The sequence below is a fragment of the Triplophysa rosa genome, linkage group LG14 (genome assembly GCF_024868665.1).
Source record: "Triplophysa rosa linkage group LG14, Trosa_1v2, whole genome shotgun sequence".
In the NCBI taxonomy this organism is placed as follows: domain Eukaryota; kingdom Metazoa; phylum Chordata; class Actinopteri; order Cypriniformes; family Nemacheilidae; genus Triplophysa; species Triplophysa rosa.
The window spans coordinates 7,630,889-7,656,900 of record NC_079903.1 but is presented as its reverse complement, the minus strand read 5'-3'; the positions used below and the strand labels follow the sequence as shown (position 1 = coordinate 7,656,900).

The following is a 26,012-nucleotide window of genomic DNA, read 5'->3' as shown; positions in this document are numbered from 1 at the left end:
TTTATTTACCATAAAGTAATAATTTACAAACCTGGACTGGGACTCTTACAGTGGAAGTGATGGGGACTGGGACTGTGCTCTTACAGTGGAAGTGATGGGGACTGGGACTGTGCTCTTACAGTGGAAGTGATGGGGACTGGGACTCTTACAGTGGAAGTGATGGGGACTGGGCTCTTACAGTGGAAGTGGATGGGGACTGGGCTCTTACAGTGGAAGTGATGGGGACTAGGACTGTGCTCTTACAGTGGAAGTGGATGGGGACTGTGCTCTTACAGTGGAAGTGATGGGGACTAGGACTGTGCTCTTACAGTGGAAGTGGATGGGGACTGTGCTCTTACAGTTGAAGTGGATGGGAACTTGGACTGTGCTCTTACAGTTGAAGTGGATGGGGACTGGGACTGTGCTCTTACAGTGGAAGTGGATGGGGACTGGGACTGTGCTCTTACAGTGGAAGTGAATGGGGACTGGGACTGTGCTCTTACAGTGGAAGTGAATGGGGACTGGGACTGTACTCTTACAGAGGAAGGGAATAGGGACTGGGACTGTACTCTTACAGTGGAAGGGAATAGGGACTGGGACTGTGCTTTTACAATGGAAGTAAATTGGGACTTGGGTCTGTCACTCACTAATATTTTGGCCTAGCATCATATTTTCTGTTTCGCTAAAAGCAAATAGAGTCATATAAGTCCTGTTACTCTATGGTCATTGCCTCGCCCTCTGTACTTCCTTAGTAAGTTCCTTACTTTAACCAAAAATTTTTGCTTGAGCAAGAGACAAGTAAAACATTTTATGCTGCATCGACAGGATGCCACAAATATTGTTAATGCTTTTGACAATTATCACACTTTTTGTTTTGATGATGTCAAGGAGACCTTTAATGGAACGTAAATAAATAACTAATGCTATCACTCTTTGTATTTTTTTAGGTGGTTGGCCCAGCTGTTTGTGAGAGTGAGTGTGTTTGTGTGGGAGAGTGAGTGTAAAAAGAAGTCAACATGGTTCTTGCCCACATAAAAGGATTCGGTAAGAAGCTCCTGAGGGTGAAGGTGGTGGACTGCAGCACAGAACAGTCCCGGCTCTCTCGATGTCTCAACACCTTTGACCTGGTGGCCCTCGGAGTGGGCAGTACGTTGGGCGCTGGTGTATACGTGCTGGCCGGAGCGGTGGCAAGAGAAAATGCCGGGCCGGCTATTGTCGTGTCCTTCCTCATTGCGGCGCTGGCATCGGTCATGGCCGGACTGTGTTACGCTGAGTTTGGAGCTCGTGTACCGAGGACGGGCTCGGCGTATCTGTACAGCTACGTGACAGTTGGGGAGCTGTGGGCCTTCATCACTGGCTGGAACCTCATCCTCTCTTACGTCATAGGTAAGATTGTTTTCTGACATTGTGCATTTACCAAAATTATGACATCATGGTCAGTCTGTACCTGACCACTTCACCTTCACAGGAACGTCCAGCGTGGCTCGGGCGTGGAGCGCCACCTTTGATGAGCTCATTGGGAAACACATTGAAAACTTCTGCAGGCTTCACATGAACATGAACGCACCGGGAGTGCTCGCAGAGTATCCCGACATGTTTGCTGTCCTCATCATTCTCATTCTAACAAGTAAGCCAATGAATCATACATCATAATAATGATGATGTCAAGCGTCTGGACGTATGATCTGATGTTTGGCACTTGTACGTGTTTTACAGGTCTGTTGGCGTTTGGAGTAAAGGAGTCTGCTATGGTCAATAAAGTGTTCACCTGCATCAATGTTCTTGTCCTGATGTTTGTGGTGGTGTCGGGCTTGATCAAAGGAACCCTCAATAACTGGAATCTAAAACCTGAGGATATCTTCAACAGCACATCCTATATGAAGTAAAGAACAGTTTGTGTTTCATTTTGAAAGAATTACTGTGAAGAATGCTTTCAAATACAGTATATATTACAGTATATTTCGGGATATGTGGATGCTTTCGTTTCAGAATTTAAAGGTGTCGTAAACTGGCCTTTTTTATACGGTTGTCTGAGGTGTACTTATGACATTCGCATGGTTTTCACATTCAAAAACATCAAAATCAATAGGTAATAGGCTATGTTCTACCCTGGTTTTGAGGCCGGCTCGAGAAACGCTCGGTTTTTATGGGCAGGCCGCATTGAAGACTTGGAAGTAAACGGCCTCTGCTATGATTGGATAACATTACTGGTGGACACGTACTGTAGGTTACACATAATCAGGACAGATTATGCGATCTCGAACAAAGCATTAGTGATATTCTTCTGTGGAGGCGGTGTTCAACCTATCATAGGTACATTACAGGACCTGGCGTTCTCTGGGCGTGTCATTAAAGTTTGTTGTTTCAGTAATGGACGTTTTCAGTTCTGACACTTACAGGATGTTCGTTTAAATATGATGACCTCTTATATAACAAAAGCTCAAGTTAAAATTCATTTCTTAATTCACGACACATTTAAACAGAAATAATCATTAGTCCAGTGTTTAGATTAGTGCGTGTGCATTATTAACTTGAATTTCATGAAGCCTCTGTCATATTTATTCACAAGAAATTAAAAGAAAATGTGCTTAAATATTTTTTATGTCACATTCTCAATAAACAGTCTCATTACTGGAAAAAAAGTAGTGTTTGTTTATGTGCTTTATATTTATGCTAATTGACATGTAAAAACAAATGTAGCTTATTTTTGGTAATATTTTACATAATGAGAATCACTAAGACTAATGAGTAGCTACAAGTTACGAAGAGACCAACTCAAACATCTGCACGTGTTGTGTTAATGAAAATTGGTTTTAGCGGCAACAACATAATGTGGCCCAAACTTAACTTCCGGTAGGCCTCCACAAATAATAAACAACTGTTGAGTAGTTTTAATTGAATTAAAAGCAAATATTCAATAAATTGTTATATTTTAACCAAACACAGACCTGAAGTTAACTTCGGGCCAGCGGGTGCGTCCGATGAAGCCATCTATAAAATGTGCTTTATGTTCTGAAGAAAATGCCTCTTTAGTCTTAATTTTTTAAATCTTGATGACATTTGACTGGTATTCTCAAGAAAACATGACTGTATAGGACAGTATTGCTGTAATGTGATAATTGTTTGTTTATCAGTTCTTCAGAGGTGTTGCCGTCTGGAGAGAGTTTGGGTACTGGTGGCTTCATGCCCTTTGGTTTCTCTGGAGTTCTGTCTGGTGCTGCGACCTGTTTCTACGCTTTTGTTGGCTTCGATTGTATTGCCACCACAGGTGAGTTTCTCACTCTGATCTTGAACTTGTGCTAAAAGACGATAAGACATCATTGGTTTTCATTGAGCTCAATGACTATTAAAGATGATGTAAACAAAATCCACAAGATTCACTCAACCTCTTCTGTACAGTCAAAATACTAATCTTAAGGAATTCAGTAATAAAGCAATAAGCTTTTATAAGACTGTTATTCCATATGCGTAGCAAGGTTTCATAAAATAAAGTAAATACAATTATATTTAGGCTAATTAATGCGGTCAGCTGTTATAAATCAGGGTATTTTATGACGGCTTAGAACTCTGCTCAGCCAATCAGAATCAAGGACCAGAACTGACCGTTTTATAAGATGTGTTATATCATTCCTCATTAATATGAATAGTATTAATATAATTATATTATATACAGTACTGTAATGGAATTCTCAATCAAATGAAAGTACAAAAATATATATTTCTTATTAAGACTATTGAGCTGGAAGGTAGTAGGCACACACAAGAACAAGCGAAAATATATAATAATAATCATATTTATGTTCATTGCTTAAATTTTAGTTGCTCAGTCTGTCTGGCTTTGTTTCTCATTTTCTGTTAACTGTTTTTCAGGAGAGGAGGTGAGGAACCCTCAGCGGGCGATACCCATCGGCATCGTGGCATCGCTGCTTATCTGTTTTGTCGCATACTTTGGCGTGTCAGCTGCCCTCACAATGATGATGCCGTACTACTTGCTTGATAAGAACAGTCCTCTGCCTGTGGCCTTTAAATACGTAGGCTGGGAAGGCGCGACGTATGCGGTAGCTGTTGGCTCTCTTTGTGCTTTGTCCACAAGGTAAGTGTTTGTAGAAATGACTACTATATTATACAGCTTCAGTTATTTCTGCAGTCAGTCGCGTCCCTATCATAAACGAGGACAAATGGGTTTCTCCAAACACTTGGTCATAGTCCCGCCCCAATCTTGCACCACTGAATGTAAATATTGTGCTAAATTTCAACACTTGAAAACACAAGTTTATAGTTGACTTCAAATCTAACAGATTTGAACTAAAATCCTAAAGCAGAGTTTTGGCAAACTGGGGTCATGACTGAACCCAGTATATTTTAGCAACCATTTTATTTTTTTACAAACATTGTTTCTATATGAGTTTGTCTGATGTGTGTGTCTCTCTCTCTTTCTCTCCTGAAATAGTTTGTTGGGCTCCATGTTCCCAATGCCCCGGGTAATATGGGCCATGGCAGAAGATGGGCTTCTCTTCAAGTTCTTGGCCAACATCAGTGAAAAATCCAAAACCCCTGTAATAGCCACCTTCACCTCTGGAATAGTGGCAGGTGAGGACGGCTGATAAAGCACCTTTTCACTAGGGCTGTTCAATGATTAATCGCACCCAGAATAAAAGTTTGTGTTTACATAATATATGTCTGTACACATTCATTTTGTATTTATTAACTCATACATATGCACATACATATACTGTATATATATATATATATAAGAAAAATTAAAAAGTGAATAAATGTTTTATAAATAAATATGTACATGTACTGTACACAGTGCACAGACATGTATTATGTAAACACAAACTTTTATTGTGGAAGTAATTAATCGTTAAACACACCTAATAATAAATATAATTGTTTGACAGACATTTACTTTATGCATTTCAAAAATGTCGATTATTAGAATATATTAGATTTAATTCAGTTTACTCTGCGTCCATATTCATAATGTCACAAGACATATTTATAAATGACTGATTATTTGATTATTATTTCCAGGCTTTGCAGTTTATTTAATAGACTATGTGCACAAGCGTAGCGACGAACTTCCGCTGTCGCCAGAAGTCGGGATGTCAGTTTCCGGTTTGCTCTCGCACCACGCAAAATGTCAGTGTTTACAAGATGTCTTAATGATCTGCCAGAAATAAGCATTAACGATGTACAACGCATCGTTGATGCCTGGTCTCCTGCTCCAACAAGCAAGCGGGACAAAGGATTTAAGCTCTATATATCGAAGTTATATCCACAACTAGATCAAATCTGCAGTTTTATCACAGAGAAATGAACATTCAATACACAGGCAACAGCTCTGGTGGACATTCCTGCAGTCAGCATACCAATTGCATGCTCCCTCAAAACTTGCGACATCTGTGGCATTGTGCTGTGTGATAAAACTTCACATTTTAGAGTGGCCTTTTATTGTGGCCAGCCTAAGGCACACCTGTGCAATAATCATGCTGTCTAATCAGCATGGGGGCAAAAACAAAAGTGTTGTGTTTATAATTTTGGTGAGTGTATTTAGTGGCATGAATGCTTTGTGTCATTGATGCTTTCCTTCTTTGGGCACTTTGTGTAAAGGAGGGAGTTCAGTTCCGGTGATTCCACTACCCTTCTTATGGCTTTGCGATGATATATTTTACATGCTAACAGATTTCTTTGATTGTCCTGCATTAACAACCTGTTTTCTCAACAGCTGTGATGGCCTTTCTGTTTGATCTAAAGGATCTGGTTGATCTCATGTCTATTGGCACACTTTTGGCATACACGCTAGTAGCAGCATGTGTCTTGGTTTTGAGGTACGTCATAAGATGCTTTTCTTGGTGAATTTAATGGAAGAAAGGGTTTGGCATTATATTGGTAGTTGACAAATAAACCGCACATGTGTCCTATCTTGACAGCAAAAATTTAGAAAACAAACTAACAATGAAGATAAATCTCTCTTATGCTATTTTAATTATAAATAAAAATAATTTAAAATAATTCCGTTTTTTCTCAATTTTGGCTGTCACACCAAAGGACACGGTACCCATATACAGTTCGAAGTTGAGGGTTACTTATTTATATTTTTCCACATTTTAGAATAAGAGTAACCTCTTAGAAACATTGAAATAACACAAACGTAATAAGTTTAGACTGAAGATGTCAAAAATTAAAATGTTCTTTTTAACTTTATTAAGAAGCTTCTTGAGGTCTGGCCCTGAGATGCTTTTTAAACAATGATGATGTTTAGTGTTGTCAGAAACATTTTAGTTAACATAGTATGTTGGCACACAATTTTGACTATAAATAAATGTAAACATGTGAGAATACACCTTGCACCTTTAAATGAAAATAATAATTTAAAAAAATGTAGTAACTCTAAACTTTTAAACGGTAGTGTGGGTTTTCAATCTGTCATTGCAAAATTGAATACAAGCAATTGTCACACAAACTTAAAATAAATGTTGATTATTTTGGCTTCAGGTGCTATTTTATTAGTGTGTTTTTGATCAAATAAATAATGCTCTCAATTCAAGACTGCTGGTGATACTTGCTTAATGTGATTGGTCTTCACGCTGGCACATTTTATAATCGAAAATGCAAATCTAGTTTTATGTGAAACTTTGTAAACGACCATCTCTCTCTTTTTCAGGTACCAACCAGAGCAGCCTAGTGTGAATGTAGAGTATCAGATAGCCAACTGTCAGGAGGAAACTGAAGCGGACTCCATTAATGACAGCAGCGCAGACTTCCTGCCTGGATCTCAAGATCACTGCACTCTGAGCAACATCCTCAGCCCCAAAAACCAAGAACCGTCTCGTCTATCTGGCCGTATCGTCAACATCTGCACCAGTGTATTAGGTCAGACACAGTACACAACAACATACTAGTATATACTATACCAACAGAGTGATTCTGTCGTGGTACTTTGATGTCATACGCCAGGTGGTCTGCGCAGTGCTGTGTGATGTCATGTGTTAGCCAATTCATTTCAATCCAATATTTGTTTTTTCTTCTGTAGGTGTGCTGGTGTGTGTGTTCTGTGTTGTGGCAGTGCAGGGTGGCTTTCAGATATGGGCTCTTGTCATTCTTGTAGCTCTGGTCGTGATTTGTTTCATCGTCACCATCTTGATATGGCGACAACCAGAGAGCAAGACAAAACTTTCCTTTAAGGTAAACGCAAACCTTCATGTAGAGTTTAAAGGCTCTCATACTGTACCTGTTAGACGTAAAGACTTCTCTGGTTGAATAAACATGTATGCACAGCTTGAGCTGGTTTCCAGACTGGTCTGGCTTGTTTGAGTTTTCTTTTAAGCTTGTCAGATCAGTTAGCTTTCCAGCTAAACCAGTTAACCATCTTAGGTTAAGTTTTCCGTTGTATGTGTGTTGCCCAGGTTCCTCTTCTGCCGTTCCTCCCCGTCCTGAGCATGTTTATTAATGTGTACCTGATGATGCAGCTGGATACAGGCACCTGGATGCGCTTCGCCATTTGGATGGCCATAGGTGAGTCTTATTCCTTCTGCAGTTCATCACGTGAATAACTGACAAATGACATTAATGTTACATACAGATGGATAAATTAGGGCAGGGCTCTAGACTAACTTTTTGCACTGGTTGCACTGGTGCGCCTAACTTTTTTTCTTGGGTGCACCAGCTCAAAAGTTAGGTGCACCCAAATTTTCGACCGCATCGCATTTAACACCGCAGTTTTACTAGATCTTTTTTTTTTAAATCGCTGTCCATATAGGCAAAATTGACTTGTAAATGATTAACTAACAATCTGGTCAACGTAACGTTCTTTATTTGAAGCACAATTCTACAAGAAAGGTCACTTACTGAAAAAGTGTTGGTGCTTAAAGTGCTTCACTGAACTGAAACTTAAAACATCTCAAGATAAATGGACCAGGGCTTGACATAACCTGGGAGGTTGATGGCTCCATGTCAGAGCATTGCTTATGATTTTCGGACGGATCAGGCCTTAACTTAACATTATTCACGAAACAGTTGTCAATCATTATTTTCATCTTCTCTCATCATCCGCGGCTACATCCACTCTGTTTAACTGACGGGCCTATAGGCTCCTCACCTCTCTGTCTGACTGCAGCACACGCATTTTCACACGTACACACCAGAGGTTGCGCTAGACTTTTTTATTGTCCGTCATTTTGACTGACAGGCTCGTAAAAAATCCGTCATAATCTATTATTACCCGTCACTATGGTGCAAGGTGGCGTTAGGTGGTAATTAGTATGTTCGTGACGTCATCACGCTGTACTTGCGTGTCGGAACTTGTTGTATTTTAATACAACTGAATGCCCAATAAAGCCGTTGTTGTTCATATTCATCTATATATTTAATGTTTTAATGTTTATAATCATATGTGATTCGATCTGAGAAATCCCAACACACGGTGCAAATTTATATATTACAGTTTTTGATACCAAGCCCTTTCCAAATCAGTTTTTATTTTGCTCATACCTTGTGTATGTAACAAAAGTTATGGCTGAGGTCGGCTGAAGCGCTATGATTTTCAGGAACGGAATTTGGAGAAAAACGGGTTTAAAGTTAAGTGATGAAAATAAAAGCACAACAGTCCAGTATCACAAGGAAAAGTCACTTTACAGTGGTGAAAGACTTTCTCTAATAACAATTGGATAAAAAAACATTTCCTAGTGTTGAAGTCTATAAAAATACTGTACAAAACCGTTTGAATAAATCGAAAGTAAGGAAAATGGTGCGGGCACACTTAAAGAACGAGAGCTCTGCCATTATCACTACACAAGGAAACTAGCAAACATTACGGACAACAACTAATAAGCAGTGAAGCAAGTTTTACCTTGTTTATCATGTGCATAGTGTCTGGACTTTTGATCATCCCTTGTATGTTTTGCGATCGCGGTGCGGCTCGCATGAGCAGCGATAACTCCCGGTGCTGCAGACGGGGAGCTCTGTCATCTCACAAAAACATTGTATGAAAAAAACTTAGCATGCCGTAGTTTACACAGGACTGGCGGGAAATGTGCATTGCTACTCCTTCATTCTTCATGTTATGTGGTTTACTTTGATAGGTGAACTGTCTCAGCGCGACATCCGACTGGTTTTCTCAGATCGCATCACATATGTCTAGTCAGTAACAATGACGGGTGAAAACACGCATGTCCCTTCGCGAGCATATCGCGCTCTAATGAAGGGAAACGGGAGTTACAAATTGCCCTCATTGTAATCCGTCAAAATAGCTGACGGACGGACGACCTTCAGATTTTTCCATCACTGGTAAACATTTTTTGTCAATGACAGAGAATTTTCGGTTAACGCACCTCTGGTACACACACTTACAGGAAAATCTGGACCACGGCCAATCAGAGGGGGGTCCGCCCTTCACTATCTCTGATTGGTTTAGACCACAATATGGGCCTAATGTGTGTCTGTTGTTGAATCACAGGGAGACTTTCAGAGTCGCGGAGACTTTTTTTCTCCCTCGAACGGCGGTTCGCACCGGTGCGACCTCAGATTTTTCTTAGTCGCACCATTGAGAAATCAAGTCGCATGTGCGACCAAATTGGTCGCACTCTAGAGCCCTGTAGGGCCATATCATTTTTAGTTTACTTAAATTTGTTTTAATTTTTCTGTTGTTTTCCTTTTTTTACTATACAACCGTGGGTATATTTTCTATAGCAAATACTGTAGTACAGTATTTTTTTGTCTAAGTGTTCAGGTTAACAGGGCCTTTATTTTGACAGGTCGTCGGGAAGATGCTTGAGTTTAGTGTGTTTGATGGTAGCTACACTCAAACAGTAAAATGCTCGTGAAATAAACTCTCAGAGCAACTCTGGAGATTTTTTCTTAAGTTCATGTCTTAATATACTCATACAGTGCAGACGCAGACAAATCCACGAGTGTCACACGTGTAGCACGTGTAACGGTGTAGTTCATTCACTCAGACTCAGAATACCCAGATGACATATTTAAATAACAGGATTCTGCGTCCGCGAAACGGCATGCCAAACTGTATCACATACGTGCTACACTGGCTAATGTATTAGCACAGACCGTTTTTTTGGTAGCACGTGCGACCTATATGTCGCACTGTACAGCCCTGGGCAACAGAAACTCAAAAATGAAATGAGTACTGTTATATAAGTAATCACAAGCTAGATGTTTGTACTGTTTGGCAGGATGCTAGTGTGACTGTTATCATCTTAACACTTTTGTTTTAGATATGCACGATACATTATCGGCCATATCAGTGTCGGCCCCATAATAAAATCAGGCCAATATATTAAAGCTAATAAATTACAAATCCTTAAAGCATACTGCAGATTGACATTTAATGACATTTAAATGCTTTCTGTCTTAAGACCTGTTAGACTTGTGGCTATTGAGAACACTTTTCTGGTTTGCACTGGAAGAACATCTATAATTTGTTTATTAAATAAACATTATACCAGGAAAGTTAAAGAAACTTTAACTAGTGTAATGTACGCTTGGTACATGACTTTCAGAAAAAAAAAAAAACTAAATGTTACCTTGTTTTCTGCAGTTAATGTTTTAAAATAAAAGCAGTTGTCGACTTTTTGCCTTTTGTACCAAAAAAATGTATAGGCTTCCAACGTTAAAGATTTAGCAGTTATTGTTATTGGCCAAAATTTACATATCGGTGAATCCCTCGTTTTAGACAATATTTGGCCAGCTTTTCTTGGCCAATGAAGTAAGAGGAATGATATAGGAAAATACTGTGTTTTTTAGCTTTTTAGCTTTATAGATAAGGGGTGTAACAATATTATTTTTGGGTGAACTGTTTTATTACACTATCACTTTAATCCTATTGGTTGAGCTGCCAACATGTTAAATGTAGCTTTATTTTTCAGACAGATCTATTACATTTTTATTATAAAAGCTATTTGGTATATTAAATTTAAATTCAATTTATTACACAGAGCTAGTAATTTTCTTATTCCAGGTTAAATTGAATTTTGAATTGTCAATCCTTTACCAAGTTGTATGTACAACAAAAGTTATTAATGTTAATGTTGTCAATGTTTTAGAAATAAACCTTTTATTGGAATTTCAGTGTAATTTCATGAAATTATATTAAAAATATTATGATACAAAACACAATACTGGGTTCACGATAAAATAGTAAGAGCTGAGGGCTTGTGTACAAATGTATATTTAAAATCCAACATATCTGCTAACAAAAATAAATGTATTAACAATGTTATTAACTGAGACCTAATTGTTAAGTGTTACCAACAATGTAGAGAAAATTTAATACAAGTCCAAAGTCTTTTTTCAGCCTCCCTTTCCTCTGTTTTTCTAGGTTTTGTTATTTATTTTTGCTATGGGATCAGTCACAGTACAGAAGAAGCGTTGAGCAGTAACGGCACAGAAGAAAACGCCACCTTCAAAGCGATAATGACAGATGAACCTGTACCCGAGAAAGAGGCTTTCATCAGTAACGGCATTACAGTCACGGCAGAGGACAGCGACTCTTGAAACCACAGTTGACGTGCTATATTTTTACGTTCATTTCCTACCAGCTGAAACCAAACCGAGCTGCTATTGATCTTCAACATGTCCGCTGCTCTACAAACTATCAATGACCGTTATGTGTTACTAGAGCCAAAGCACCTTTAAGCAGCATTACGAGACGTACGGGACATTTATATTTTTCTTGACGAATAAATTGCTTTTTTATTCAGGTAAAAGTGTGAAGGACAGCGTTACTGATCATAACAGGGTCACAGCATCCGTGCCCTAAGCATATGTTGGGACTTTGCACTATTGGAACGATCTGTTCTTCCTTTCTGTCTGTTTTTTATCTATTTATTTTTTGCATACTTTCATGCTTTTCTGTTGAGTTTTTTAGAGGGATCCCTAATATTACCCACAATTCTCTTTGTGCTACGCATTTTTAATGTCAAATCTACAGAATTCTCACAGGCGTGAGGTCAAAGACCCTAACCCTGAATTACCAATGGAGGACAGATTATTCAATTCAATTCAATTCAATTTTATTTATATAGCGCTTTTCACAATGTGCATTGTTCCAAAGCAGCTTTACAGGAGCAAATAAGAAAAACACAGAAAGGTAAAACACAGCACAGTGCATGGTGTTTATAGACCAAGCAAGATCATTATAATAAATAATATCTAATAAATAAATGAATAAATACATGAATAAATAATTATGTGCAATTAATGTCATGGTTTTATATAAAAAAAAACACGTCCTTCTGAAAGTGGGAGCTGGTATGAGAATATTTTTCTTCTACTTTATTCAGAGGGATTATTATGCCTTCCTATGGTCACATTGCCTGACAGTTGACGTTTGTGCACATTGCTTGTCTGTTGGCAGTTATACGTTTGCATCTGGTGTTGGGTTAATAATTTTTGTACAGTATTTTGGATTTTAAGTGAACTTTATTAAGTTTTGTCTTAATTCTCATTCTGGATTTGTGGATTTTAGAATACAAAAACAATCCATTCAAAAGCATTAATGGTTTTGGTGGTTCTAGTGAATTCCCCATAAACTTCATTATCATATTGACATGTTCGTAATATGCATTAAAATACTTTGCAAAAAGGTTGTGTTGCAGTAAGAATGACATTTTACAGTTTTTTTACGTAAACATAATTGGTTCTTAGCAAAAGATAAAAATGTAAATGACATGTATTGTAAATATTTGCTGGTGTTCAAAATAAATTGTGTTGTTTGTAAAAAACAAAACTTTGTGCAAAATTCATTTTTATTATAGAATCACTAAATCAAACGTCTCACCAATTTCACAATAAGCAAAGTTTTACATTAAATCAAGAAAATGATTTACAGCATTTTATTCATCCTCGTGTCATTTGTAACCACCTATATGACTCTTACGTTATTGGAACACAAAGGAAGATATTTTGAGAAATGTCTCGGTGGTTTTGTGTTCATACAGTGAATGGAGCCAATGTTATTTGGTTCAAAATATATTTTGTGTTCAATTTTGGAGTGGCATGAGGGTGAGCAAATGGTGAAAGATTTTTCAATTTTTTGTAAACTATGTGTTCAAGTGTCTCTTCTCACCTTAATTAGATAACATTCATTATCAAATTACATACTGTTGTAAGAAGTATGTGAACCATTTTCAATTTCCTGGTTTTCTGCTTAAATTGCTCATGAAAGGTGATCGGATCTTCACCAAAGTCACAAATATCAACGAACAGAGGCGTATTAAGACCTCATGGTGCCCCTGGGCAACAGCCCCAGAGGTGCCTCCCCATCAACCCACCTACCCACACGCAAGAATCCACTCATTAAAAGATTTATATATTAAAAGATTTTATAAGAATGAAACTCAGCAATTTATAATATACTATTTTACAAGAATTACACATTAACATGACACTTTTGTAGAAAAGAAGACAAAAAACAACTCTTTCCATCAAGCATTTTTAACAATTAGGCCTACTGTAGTTAAGGGGCACCTGCTTTGTGTTGTAATGTTACATTTCAGGTTTTGATGTAGTGAAAAAAAATCACTAACATTTTTTAACAGGTGTAAATGTTGTGCGTGCCACGACACACACACACACTATAGTTTGCATGTATGTATTCACATTAGGGGGACAATGGAACAATGTACAGATTTTCAGGACATTGGGACTTTAATTCACCAAAGTGGCATTCACCAGATTACAATGTATAGCAAGGTTATTCATAAAAATAACATGAAACGTTATTGTTACTATTTTAACTGCTATACAGCTATTCAAACGCTCTATTTAAGCACAGTATGTGTATATTCTTCTTACTAAACGATCACATAAGTACCAAGATAAAAGTGTACTCCACTAAAAAGGACACATATGAATTGATTGCTATAGTGATGACACCGACCGTTCTTCACTTTCACTTTAAAACCCAGGTTTGGATCTTAAATAGTGGCCTTACCTCCACGTACTATTAGCATACATTATCGGCACTATAACATCTTATTTCTGACGCATGCCATGTATATATACATTTATTAATCAGTGCTAATCCCCGCATTTTTAGTCGCCGCTACAACAATGCGCTCTGCATCGTTCCCGCTTCCATCTGTTTGAAGATTAAAGTGTAGGCTACACGAAAGACGACTCGACACATAACACTCACTTGTGATTGGCTGAATGTTAATTCACTCAAATCTATGTAACTAACCAGATAACATGGGCGGGAATATTGGCGGAGGTGTGTCGATAAAGTGCGGAGGACAGAACCATTTTTATCTGAAGTGGGAGTATTCCCGCACATGGTGCCACGCCTATTTAGCGCAGATGCGTGACTTAAGTTTTAAAAAACAAATGCTTATGTACATTTATAAAAAAATATATTTTGTATTGCGGGTTTATTTGGTGCCCCTAAAGTCTTGGTGCCCCTGGGCACTTGCCCAATTGCCCATATGGTTAATCCGCCTCTGTCAACGAACATAATGGTCCTCATTCATCAATCTAACGTATAAACGAGCGCAGAAATCATTTTACGACAGGGTTCACGTGTGATTCATCAAACATTCGGAATGCCACATCAGACAATTCGCAAAATACTGAATTGAGTTCTCTTTAACGTCTTCTTATTCTTAATCTGACATATCGACAAAATTATGGCAATATTACCAAGTATACTTAAAAAAAAGTAATCAATTGTGGCTAACGGGAACAAAACGCGTGTGTTACATTATAGATACGTGCTTCTCTTAAAGGGGTAGCAGCATAATACGGAGCCTGTCTGGTCACCCGTCGGAGAGAAAAAACAAGACCCGCAAATCCGTGGCCACAGATTTGTATTTCGTTCCCTCAGTTTATAAAACCGTACTCACAGATTCTAAAACGGTTCCCTCGTGCTCACGGATTAATAAACAGTAGCCACTACATTCAAATCTGTGCTCTTGGTTTTTGAAATCCGTACCCACAAATTCATAAACTGTGCACGCGCTTTCACAATCCGTTCCCACAGTTTTGCAAATTAGACCCTAATTTTACCCAAAACGTTTAAAATAAATTAACATCTTAAATAAGAATTATGTTAATGTTCATTAATTATATATCTGATTTTTTTTCATGAATTAAAAATTATTAGTTAATTGTACGGACAATGCGCATATCTATGGTCAATTAGTTAAAACAATAAAAACATGAACATGCAAAAACAACGCACACAAGTCAATACGCATGAGCTCCACATTGAAATATTGAAGCGCATACAGTATACGCAACAAGCAGACACATTTCGAGCTTTCCTGTATTTATTATAACATTGATTAGGTTTTATTCTTCAACTCCTTGTGAACTTACATTACAAATAAACAAATGGACTTTGGAAGATTGTGACTCATGGCCAAACCTTTTAAATGCCAGGACCCTTTTTTAATAGAAATGTAGAAGAAATACACATTTGTTTCTCTTTAGAGCTGCACAATGCCAAAAAACCCCATAAAGGTTCATTTTAATTATTCCCCTTGATATTGTAATTGAATATTAGATTTAACGTTAAGTATAACTTTCTGTAAAGCAATTAAATGTCACTTTTTATATAAACAACCAAAAAACCTGCTCCTGAAATATTTTATGATGTTGCATAGCATCCAACTAGATCGGTTTTATTTCAAACACATTCATTAAAACTCATCAGAACTGTAGACAGTGGCATTGCTAGGCCCTTTTTAGGAGCTAAATCCCCCTAAAGTTCTAGCCTAGCCCCCCTAAAATATTGTGAGTAATTATGCAAACTGTACAAGAATTCGAGATCGCTTTTTAGTCCCCTTTAAAACTCTTATTATGAAAACGGCGACAGGCTGCGTTTTTAGCGCAAGCGCATTCTTCAGTTCACAACAGCACAGAGTGGAGTGAACGTCATAAGCAGAGTGACGTTACAAGGTGTGTGCATTAACATGACATCTGCATCTTTGCCATTCTTTGTTATAAATGCAGCTTAATATGATGCGGGAGCGATACAAGACCCTTTACCATCCACTGTAAAAAAAGTGTTGTCTGCGTTCACCCCTCGTTAACTAACGTTAGTTGTTTTGTTACCTCCAGCAAAATGAAAGCACTTCACTCCAATGACGGCATACTTTAGAACACGATCATGATGATGTTGTAGCGCACAGAAATGTGTCATTCATGAGGATGTGCTGTTTGATTTTTCTGCACCTCGTTACAGAGAGTTGACGGTAGTTTTGAGAGCCCCTGAAATACGACTGGCAGATAGAGAGAGTTACGTTACTGTAGTTTAGCCTGGTGCGGCTGTGTTATTCATTGTTCTGAGTTTTGATGAAACAAAAGTGTACCTAGAAGCTCTTTGTAGTTTTTCAGACGCTTCAGTATTTTTATTATTAGTTTAAAACATATTGTGGATGTGCACAGATGTGTGGTAGATGAGCACACAGTCATGCACAGGAGTGACAGCGCTCGTGCTAATCAGAGTGAATGGCTGGGAAACATCTTCCTACTACTAAATAATGATTCAGCAGTTGATTGTGACATTTATTATATGGATTTGTGGCTGTTGTTGTCACTTTGAATTATAAATGTTGCAGATTGATCGATTAATGTAATATATAATATCTTGTATGCTTTTCTGCATATTCTTTCTTAATTATTTATTTTAATAACGTATACAGTATGTGGTGCTTAAAGAGTGGCTATATACACTCACCTAAAGGATTATTAGGAACACCTGTTCAATTTCTCATTAATGCAATTATCTAATCAACCAATCACATGGCAGTTGCTTCAATGCATTTAGGGGTGTGGTCCTGGTCAAGACAATCTCCTGAACTCCAAACTGAATGTCAGAATGGGAAAGAAAGGTGATTTAAGCAATTTTGAGCGTGGCATGGTTGTTGGTGCCAGACGGGCCGGTCTGAGTATTTCACAATCTGCTCAGTTACTGGGATTTTCACGCACAACCATTTCTAGGGTTTACAAAGAATGGTGTGAAAAGGGAAAAACATCCAGTATGCGGCAGTCCTGTGGGCGAAAATGCCTTGTTGATGCTAGAGGTCAGAGGAGAATGGGCCGACTGATTCAAGCTGATAGAAGAGCAACTTTGACTGAAATAACCACTCGTTACAACCGAGGTATGCAGCAAAGCATTTGTGAAGCCACAACACGCACAACCTTGAGGCAGATGGGCTACAACAGCAGAAGACCCCACCGGGTACCACTCATCTCCACTACAAATAGGAAAAAGAGGCTACAATTTGCACGAGCTCACCAAAATTGGACAGTTGAAGACTGGAAAAATGTTGCCTGGTCTGATGAGTCTCGATTTCTGTTGAGACATTCAAATGGTAGAGTCAGAATTTGGCGTAAACAGAATGAGAACATGGATCCATCATGCCTTGTTACCACTGTGCAGGCTGGTGGTGGTGGTGTAATGGTGTGGGGGATGTTTTCTTGGCACACTTTAGGCCCCTTAGTGCCAATTGGGCATCGTTTAAATGCCACGGCCTACCTGAGCATTGTTTCTGACCATGTCCATCCCTTTATGACCACCATGTACCCATCCTCTAATGGCTACTTCCAGCAGGATAATGCACCATGTCACAAAGCTCGAATCATTTCAAATTGGTTTCTTGAACATGACAATGAGTTCACTGTACTAGAATGGCCCCCACAGTCACCAGATCTCAACCCGATAGAACATCTTTGGGATGTGGTGGAACGGGAGCTTCGTGCCCTGGATGTGCATCCCACAAATCTCCATCAACTGCAAGATGCTATCCTATCAATATGGGCCAACATTTCTAAAGAATGCTTTCAGCACCTTGTTGAATCAATGCCACGTAGAATTAAGGCAGTTCTGAAGGCGAAAGGGGGTCAAACACCGTATTAGTATGGTGTTCCTAATAATCCTTTAGGTGAGTGTTATATATATATACAGGTGCTGGTCATATAATTAGAATATCATCAAAAAGTTGATTTATTTCACTAATTCCATTCAAAAAGTGAAACTTGTATATTATATTCATTCATTACACACAGACTGATATATTTCAAATGTTTATTTCTTTTAATTTGATGATTATAACTGACAACTAATGAAAATCCCAAATTCAGTATCTCAGAAAATTAGAATATTACTTAAGACCAATACAAAGAAAGGATTTTTAGAAATCTTGGCCAACTGAAAAGTATGAACATGAAAAGTATGAGCATGTACAGCACTCAATACTTAGTTGGGGCTCCTTTTGCCTGAATTACTGCAGCAATGCGGCGTGGCATGGAGTCGATCAGTCTGTGGCACTGCTCAGGTGTTATGAGAGCCCAGGTTGCTCTGATAGTGGCCTTCAGCTCTTCTGCATTGTTGGGTCTGGCATATCGCATCTTCCTCTTCACAATACCCCATAGATTTTCTATGGGGTTAAGGTCAGGCGAGTTTGCTGGCCAATTAAGAACAGGGATACCATGGTCCTTAAACCAGGTACTGGTAGCTTTGGCACTGTGTGCAAGGTGCCAAGTCCTGTTGGGAAATGAAATCTGCATCTCCATAAAGTTGGTCAGCAGCAGGAAAGGCAGCACTTGGTCGGACATTTCTCTGAGATGCTACAGTTTCGGATACTAGATAAGCACACAAATATTTAATGAATATTTATGAGTAGCTCTCTGGGAAAATTCTGTTTAAGAGCAGGGGTTCATAAACCAGGGTTAAGAAGTTCTTACAGGGCTCTTTACTATCATGCCATAGAACAACCATTTTTGGTTCGGAAAAGAACATTTTAAGACAAAGATTTCATCTTTTATTTTATTATATTATCTCATTCTTATCTGTTTAGTTTTAAAATCTACAATAAGCAACAACAAAAAAACAGGACTGGAAAGGGTGTGAATTTCAAAGGGATCCAGTTCAAAATGTTGAGGATTTCCCTCTTTTTTTCCGTTTGCAAATGATATACATAAATACAGTGGGATTATTTTCTGGATGGTTATGGTTTAAAAATAAAACACAACTACAGTCAATGCAATCCATATGACTCTTTAGAGGCCATACAACAGTTCAGCTGAATTTTGGTGTCAGACTTATTCTTAATTCACTGTTTAAATTGTATTATATCTTAAGATTTGTGCTTTACATCATTGCTTAAACTTATTAACCCACCCTAAAGTGTTTCTTGTATCACAATCATCTTAAAACTGATAATTACCATTTTTATCCTGACATTCGCTATTAGCCCACAGACTGCTAGCACTCTTAGCATTTCCAAGCATTGACTTATACTTCCCTCCGTATTGTTATCACCGAATACATTACAAATGGCTAATGTTTCAGATATGTGTGTTTCCCAGAGTGCAGATGAGGACACATTCGAGCTACAGTCAGTGCAGTTGGAACTGGAGGCTGTGGAGAAGCTGATCCAGGATCTATTATGGCAAGCTCACACTATGTGACTTTTGGCTGGATTTTGCTGTCACGGACAGATTTCCAAGGTCTGTGACAAAACCTTCAGATCGCGACCAAATCGGTGCTCGTTTCGGTCGCCAAAGCTCTTAAGTATAAGCAGGTGTGCAACGTGATCTGGACCTGTCTCAAGCTATCCCAGATGTTACGATATTTTCAAACCTGTTTGATATTATCGCCTAGTGATCTCGTTGTGTGCGCGATTGAACGACCATGTGGAATCCAGCCATCACAGTGCAGATGATATAAACGGAGGAAAGAAGATAAAATTAAACGTATTTTCGCTGATGGTCGGGACCGCCTCTTCACCGAATGTTTTGTGGTGTGTGCATCTCGTCAACGGTGTGTTGTGTAGTATGCGCGCAGCTATGACAAGATGACGACAGATGAGAAGGAACTTTGTTGTGTAGTGTAAGCGCCATAGCAATTCAAGTTGTCTCACAGTCCCGTAGTGTCAGCTCGGCTTTAGAGAAGCAGGCACGGCTGCGAGAGTGGAAAACTGTGCTGGAAACATCCTGGTTTAACGCTAGCAAGCCTGCGGTAAGTTTTCGGCAAGATCTTAATACTCCCACCTCTTCTACTCTGCGTTTTTCTCTGCACAGAGCCCAGGCTCCCAGAACGCAAACAGCCCAGATGAAGTTCACTCCAGCACCAGCACACCCACGTTGAAAGACACGAGCCAGGACTGGAGCGATGACTTCTCTCCCAGTGCCGCCTCTGGTCTTAGAGATCCCCACCAGGAACCGCTTTGCCGCTCTTCGCGAGACTGAATCCAACGTTGTGATCATCGGAGACTTGATCGTCCGGAAGGTACGCACTTCCTCCACTAAAGGTAAAGTGCGCACACATTGCTTTCCTGGCGCTCGTGTCCTTGATGTTTCTGCCCAGGTACCCGCGATCCTGAAGGGAGACAAGAAGATCGGAGCTGTCGTGCTGCACGTGGGGGTGAACGACATCAGGAAGCGGCAGTCGGAGATTCTGAAGAGCGATTTCAGGAGTCTGATCGAGGAAGTCCGCCGTACATTTCCCTCGGCGAAGATCATCGTATCAGGACCGCTTCCCACGTACCGACAAGGACACGAAAGGTTCAGTAGACTATTCACTTTAAATGAATGGTTATTGTCATGTGTAATGAACATAAACTGCTCTTTGTAAATAATTGGGAACTTTTCTGGGAGTGTCCTAGGCTTTTCTGTCCTGATGGCCTGCACCCCAGCAGTATCAGAGCAGAGCTGCTATCAGACATCTCCAAGACTCTACGCACAATCTGACTAGTAAATCCAATCCCTAATAATCACGACCTAACTAGTAATCAAAGCGTTTGTGTTGACAATCTTATAGAGACCGTGTCTATTCCCCGAATAGTGAGGTCAACTAAAAGGTTAAAATTAGGGCCTAATTTAGGCCCAGAGGCGCATTTTCTACTAACGTGCTCTTTAAATAAATAAATAAAAATTCAGTCTATTTTCAGTTCCTCAAAATAGCAACGTGCCAACAATGCGCCTGAAAACACCTCTTTTTTAGACCACTACGCCCACGGGCGCACAAATGAGCGCAAATGCATTTGCCATTTAAACAATGTGGTGCAGGACAGGAAAATGAGAACTGCGTTGGGCTGAAACTAGCAAAAACACTTGAACGACCTACACAGAAAATTTCAGTCGGGCTTTAGCCCACATCATGGTACGGAAACCGCACAAAATTACAAATGACCTCTTCTAGCATCAGACCAAGGCTGTTTTTCACTACTAGTTTTACTTGACCTTAGTGCCGCATTAGATACCATAGATCATGCCATACTGCTAGATCGCTTACAGAATTATATTGGTATTCAGGGACAAGCCTTACAATGGTTCAGATCATATTTATCTGACAAATATCAGTTTGTACATTTAAATGGGGAATCATCAATTCAAATGCCAGTAAACTATGGAAACTAACTCAACTCAACTCAACTTTATTTATATAGCGCTTTTACAATTTTCATTGTTACAAAGCAGCTGTACATGAGACACATTGACTACAAGCAAAACAATCAAAGTTGTACCTGCAAAAACAAGAAAAGGTTGAAAACACAGAAGACAGACACACCCACACACAAAACACTCCACACACACAACACGCACCAACACACACAACACAGAGACACACACACACACACACACACACACGTACGTACACAGACAAGTACGCACACACACACACGCTCAGTGAGAGCACACATTTAGGATAAAGGAGAGAGAAGCACAGGTCAAATATAACAGATAATAAATTCCTATATGCAATATTAATTAAGTAAAACTTTAAATTCTAAAGCAGCCCCCCCGGTCAGGCAGATAGTGCAAACATTGGGTGGCGAGGAACCCAAAACTCTAATCGAGAAAAAAAACCTCAGGAGAACCCAGGCCCAACCAGGGGATTCCAGTTCCCCTCTGGCAAAAGCTGCTGCCTCTGCACAAGCTCCAGAGAACTTGCACAACAAGGCTAAATAAAATAAATAAACTTAATAATAAAATAAATTATAGTTTAAGATTATCATTAATAATCTAATAGCATTTGAAATTTTGTGGTGAAGACATGTCAAGAGACCGCGTCCTTCTTTATCCAGCTCTATCATCTCAGCTCTTGTCAGGTCCCCACTTCCCATTCTCCGCTCTACCATCAGGTCAGGCCATGAACTGCATCCTGCTCGCTGTGGTAACCTTGGAACAATGAGACAAGACTGGCTGAGAGTAGAGTACTGTTCTGTACTCTTTGATGCAACAAGTACATCAGTTGTGTTTTTGGTTCCGGTTGATCTAACTAATGCAGCCTAAACCCTCTGAAGATTTATATTATGGAAGAGTAGTGTATGCAAGATTAAAAAGATGCGTCTTTAGTCTAGATTTAAACTGACAGAGTGTGTCTGCCTCCCGGACAGTGCAGGGAAGACTATTCCAAAGTTTAGGCGCTAGATAGGAAAAGGATCTACCACCTGCACTTGATTTTGAAATTCTAGGTATTACCAACTGACAGGACGCCTGAGAGCGTAATGCACGTGAAGGACTGTAATACAAAAGGAGTTCATTCAAGTACTGAGGAGCTAAACCATGTAAGGCTTTATAGGTAATAAGCAAGATTTTAAAGTTAACGCGATGCTTTATAGGTAACCAGTGCAAGGTTGACAGAACCGGGCTAATATGTTCATACTTTTTTGTACGTGTAAGAACTCGAGCTGCCGCGTTTTGGACCAATTGGAGTTTTTGTAATAAGCCTGCAGGGCAACCACCTAACAGTGCATTACAGTAATCTAGTCTTGATGTCATGAATGCATGAATTAACTTCTCTGCATCTGAGATTGACAGCATATGACGTAGTTTAGATATATTCTTAAAATGGAAAAACGCAATTTTACAGGTGTTGGCGACGTGGCTCTCAAATGACAGATTACTATCGAATAGAACGCCAAGATTCTTTGCTGACGACGAGGGTTTTATGGAACATCCGTCAATAGTTAAACAGTATTCTTGGTTGTTACTTATAGCAGTTTTCGGTCCAATAAGTAACACTTCCGTTTTGTCCGAGTTCAGTAATAAAAAGTTGTTACTCATCCAGTTTTTTATATCGACTATGCATTCCATTATTCGATGGAACTGCTGTGTTTCATGAGGCTTCGAGGAAATATAAAGTTGAGTATCATCAGCATAACAGTGAAAGCTAACTCCGTGTCGCTTTATTATATCTCCTAGAGGTAGCATGTATAATGCGAAGAGCAGAGGCCCTAAGACTGAGCCCTGTGGTACACCGTACTGGACTTGCGATTTGCGTGACACCTCATTGTTTATTGCTACAAATTGAAAACGGTCGGATAAATAAGATTTAAACCATTTCAAAGCTATTCCCTTAATGCCGACATAATTTTCGAGTCTATGTAGGAGTGTGCTGTGGTCAATGGTATCGAATGCAGCACTAAGGTCTAGCAGCACCAATAACGAGATACAACCTCGGTCAGACGCCAATAGCAGATCATTTGTAACTCTGATCAAAGCAGTCTCTGTACTGTGACATGCTCTAAATCCAGACTGGAATTCTTCATTGATGTCATTCCTTTGGAGGAAGGAGCATAATTGAGTTGAAACTACTTTTTCCAGAATTTTAGATATGAAAGGTAGATTACCTCAAGGATCGGTTTTAGGACCCTTGCTATTCTCTATATACATGCTGCCCCTAGGTAACATTATTAGAAAACATGGAATTAGTTTTCATAGCTATGCAGATGATACTCAGTTATACATATCATCTAGACCGGACGAAACCTCAAAATTGACAAAACTGGAAGAGTGCGTTCAGGACATAAAACATTGGATGACTAGTAATTTTCTTCTTCTAAATTCAGATGAGACAGAGATATTACTTATCATACCAAATACCTGTAATCGGAATATTACAGATTACAACTTGCAAATAGAAGGATGCACTGTTACCTCAGCTAATATTGTTAAAGACCTTGGCATTACCTTGGACAGCAACCTGTCTTTTGAAAAAAAGAACAGCCTTCTTCCATCTTCGAAACATTACCAATCTGCGGAATATTCTGTGTATTTCTGATGCATAAAAACTAGTTCATGCATTTATGACTTCAAGACTGGATTATTGTTAATGCACTACTTAGTGGTTGTCCTGCATCAGCATTAAACAAATTACAGTCAAAATGCAGCTGCTAGAGTTCTTACAAGGTCTAGAAAAACACCAATTTTATCATCCCTACACTGGCTACCCATTAAGTACCGTATAGACTATAAAGTACTTCTAATCACTTATAAAGCATTAAACGGTTTAGCTCCCGCTTATCTAACAGAGCTTCTATCACGCTATAACCCATCACGCTGTCTACGATCACAAAACTCAGGACTTCTGATAGTATCTAGAATGACTAAATCCACCAAAGGGGGTAGAGCTTTCTCATACGTAGCACCTAAACTCTGGAATAGCCTTCCTGATACAATTCGAGGGTCAGACACACTCTCCCAATTTAAATCTAGATTAAAGACACAACTTTTCAGCAAAGCGTACATATGATGCATACCAGTATTATCTCTTGTTTATAAGTTAATGAACAGCAGCTACGCTAATTGTTCTCTCTCTGCCCTCCTCCCCTACCACAGGAGGGCAGAGAACCACAGATTATGCAGGCTCAAGTAGAACCACCTGGTGTCATCCTCCTGTGAGAGCCTGCGGACTGACTGACTATCAGGATACCCATCCAGAGGAAACTACACATTGCACCAGCACCAGCTGACCGTCAAGTGCCATCCTCCTGCGAGATCCTGTGAATTTAATCTCCGTCAACAATCCAGAGCAAAGATCGACCCTTGTTATTTTAATACTAATACTAATAAGCGTATATAAATAAAACTGAATTGAATTGAATCTCTTTTTGGCTATATAAATAAAACTGAATTGAATTGAATCTCTTTTTGAGTCAATCAACATCATTGGTTCGTCAGCGCTGGAATGAACAAAACTATTGTGTTCAAAACATGATGAATCAGTGAGGCAATGAACAACTCTGCCCAGAGATAATGTGTAGTTCACAATGAGTCATTCCTGCCGGTGCCAGAAGGGGTCAGTGGGGCTTTGGGGATGTGTCAGACTGCAGGAGTAACAGGGAGTGGCTATCTGCACTGTCATGGTGTCAACACATACCATCCTGTTACTCATCAACAACAGCTTTGGACTGTCTAGACTTGACAGATAAAGAATTACATAAATGGTGAAAAGACGATATTTAAAATAGAAAATGGAAACATTTGCTCAGCTTGCATTAAGGGTTATTTCTTTTTAACTCAAGGTCATGGTCCGGGTTTTGAGTGTTTTTTAGGTTTAATTGTAAAAAACACTAAGGTCATCTGTCTGACAGTATTCTGTTTAAGGCTTTGAGTTAAGAACAGCAGCAGAGAATACGCGGGGAGAACTTGTGCATTAGGGGACCTTGGCAAATCCATGTTTGGGACCCCAACACGTCACGTGTGCTCTCATATTTTTGCAAACGTTAATTTTCTGTCTCTCAAAACCTCAATCTGACATATACCCACCATTATACAGAATTGGCTAAAAAAAGTTTGAATTTTTTCCAGAAATGCAAACTGTATAATATCAGCAACTGTGCAGTTAATTCATAATAATATCTTTGACTTATATAAATATTGTAATTTCACATAGTTTTGGAATAGTCTTCCCCTCCACAAATTTGTCACTACCGAAACACAATATTATAGGCTATAATTCAATAAGGAGGATTGTATTGAGCTATTAATTCATTTGTTTACATCGACCTTGTAAATATGTTTTGTGCTTTTTTCGTTTTTACAGGTAAATCAATAAGTATAATTTTAAGAAATTTAACGTTTGATTTATGAGATTTGTTTTATTTTGAATCCAATCTTTCATATATGATTTCATATTTACATTTACATAGCATTTACATATTTAGTAAGGATTTCATATTAGTTTGAATACACACTGAACCAAACACTAGTCTTAGTTGATTATTTAATATTTTTACAAAACATCCCATGTTTGAGTTGTGACACATTTTCAGTTGTGATGG

General features: G+C 38.9%; 1 protein-coding gene across 1 annotated transcript in view; it reads left to right on the top strand.

Moving 5' to 3' along the window:
* Window positions 1-12,717, top strand: part of slc7a1b (solute carrier family 7 member 1b) — a 29,244-nt gene extending 16,527 nt beyond the window's left edge. The window contains exons 2-12 of the mRNA XM_057350950.1: window positions 927-1,365; window positions 1,448-1,606; window positions 1,696-1,861; window positions 3,114-3,247; window positions 3,850-4,072; window positions 4,430-4,569; window positions 5,711-5,813; window positions 6,650-6,858; window positions 7,019-7,170; window positions 7,392-7,500; window positions 11,318-12,717. Coding sequence (XP_057206933.1) covers window positions 996-1,365; window positions 1,448-1,606; window positions 1,696-1,861; window positions 3,114-3,247; window positions 3,850-4,072; window positions 4,430-4,569; window positions 5,711-5,813; window positions 6,650-6,858; window positions 7,019-7,170; window positions 7,392-7,500; window positions 11,318-11,493 — 1,941 coding nt within the window. The 5' untranslated portion in view covers window positions 927-995 and the 3' untranslated portion in view covers window positions 11,494-12,717. The remainder of the gene's footprint in view (window positions 1-926; window positions 1,366-1,447; window positions 1,607-1,695; window positions 1,862-3,113; window positions 3,248-3,849; window positions 4,073-4,429; window positions 4,570-5,710; window positions 5,814-6,649; window positions 6,859-7,018; window positions 7,171-7,391; window positions 7,501-11,317) is intronic.
* Window positions 12,718-26,012: the final 13,295 nt, after the last annotated feature.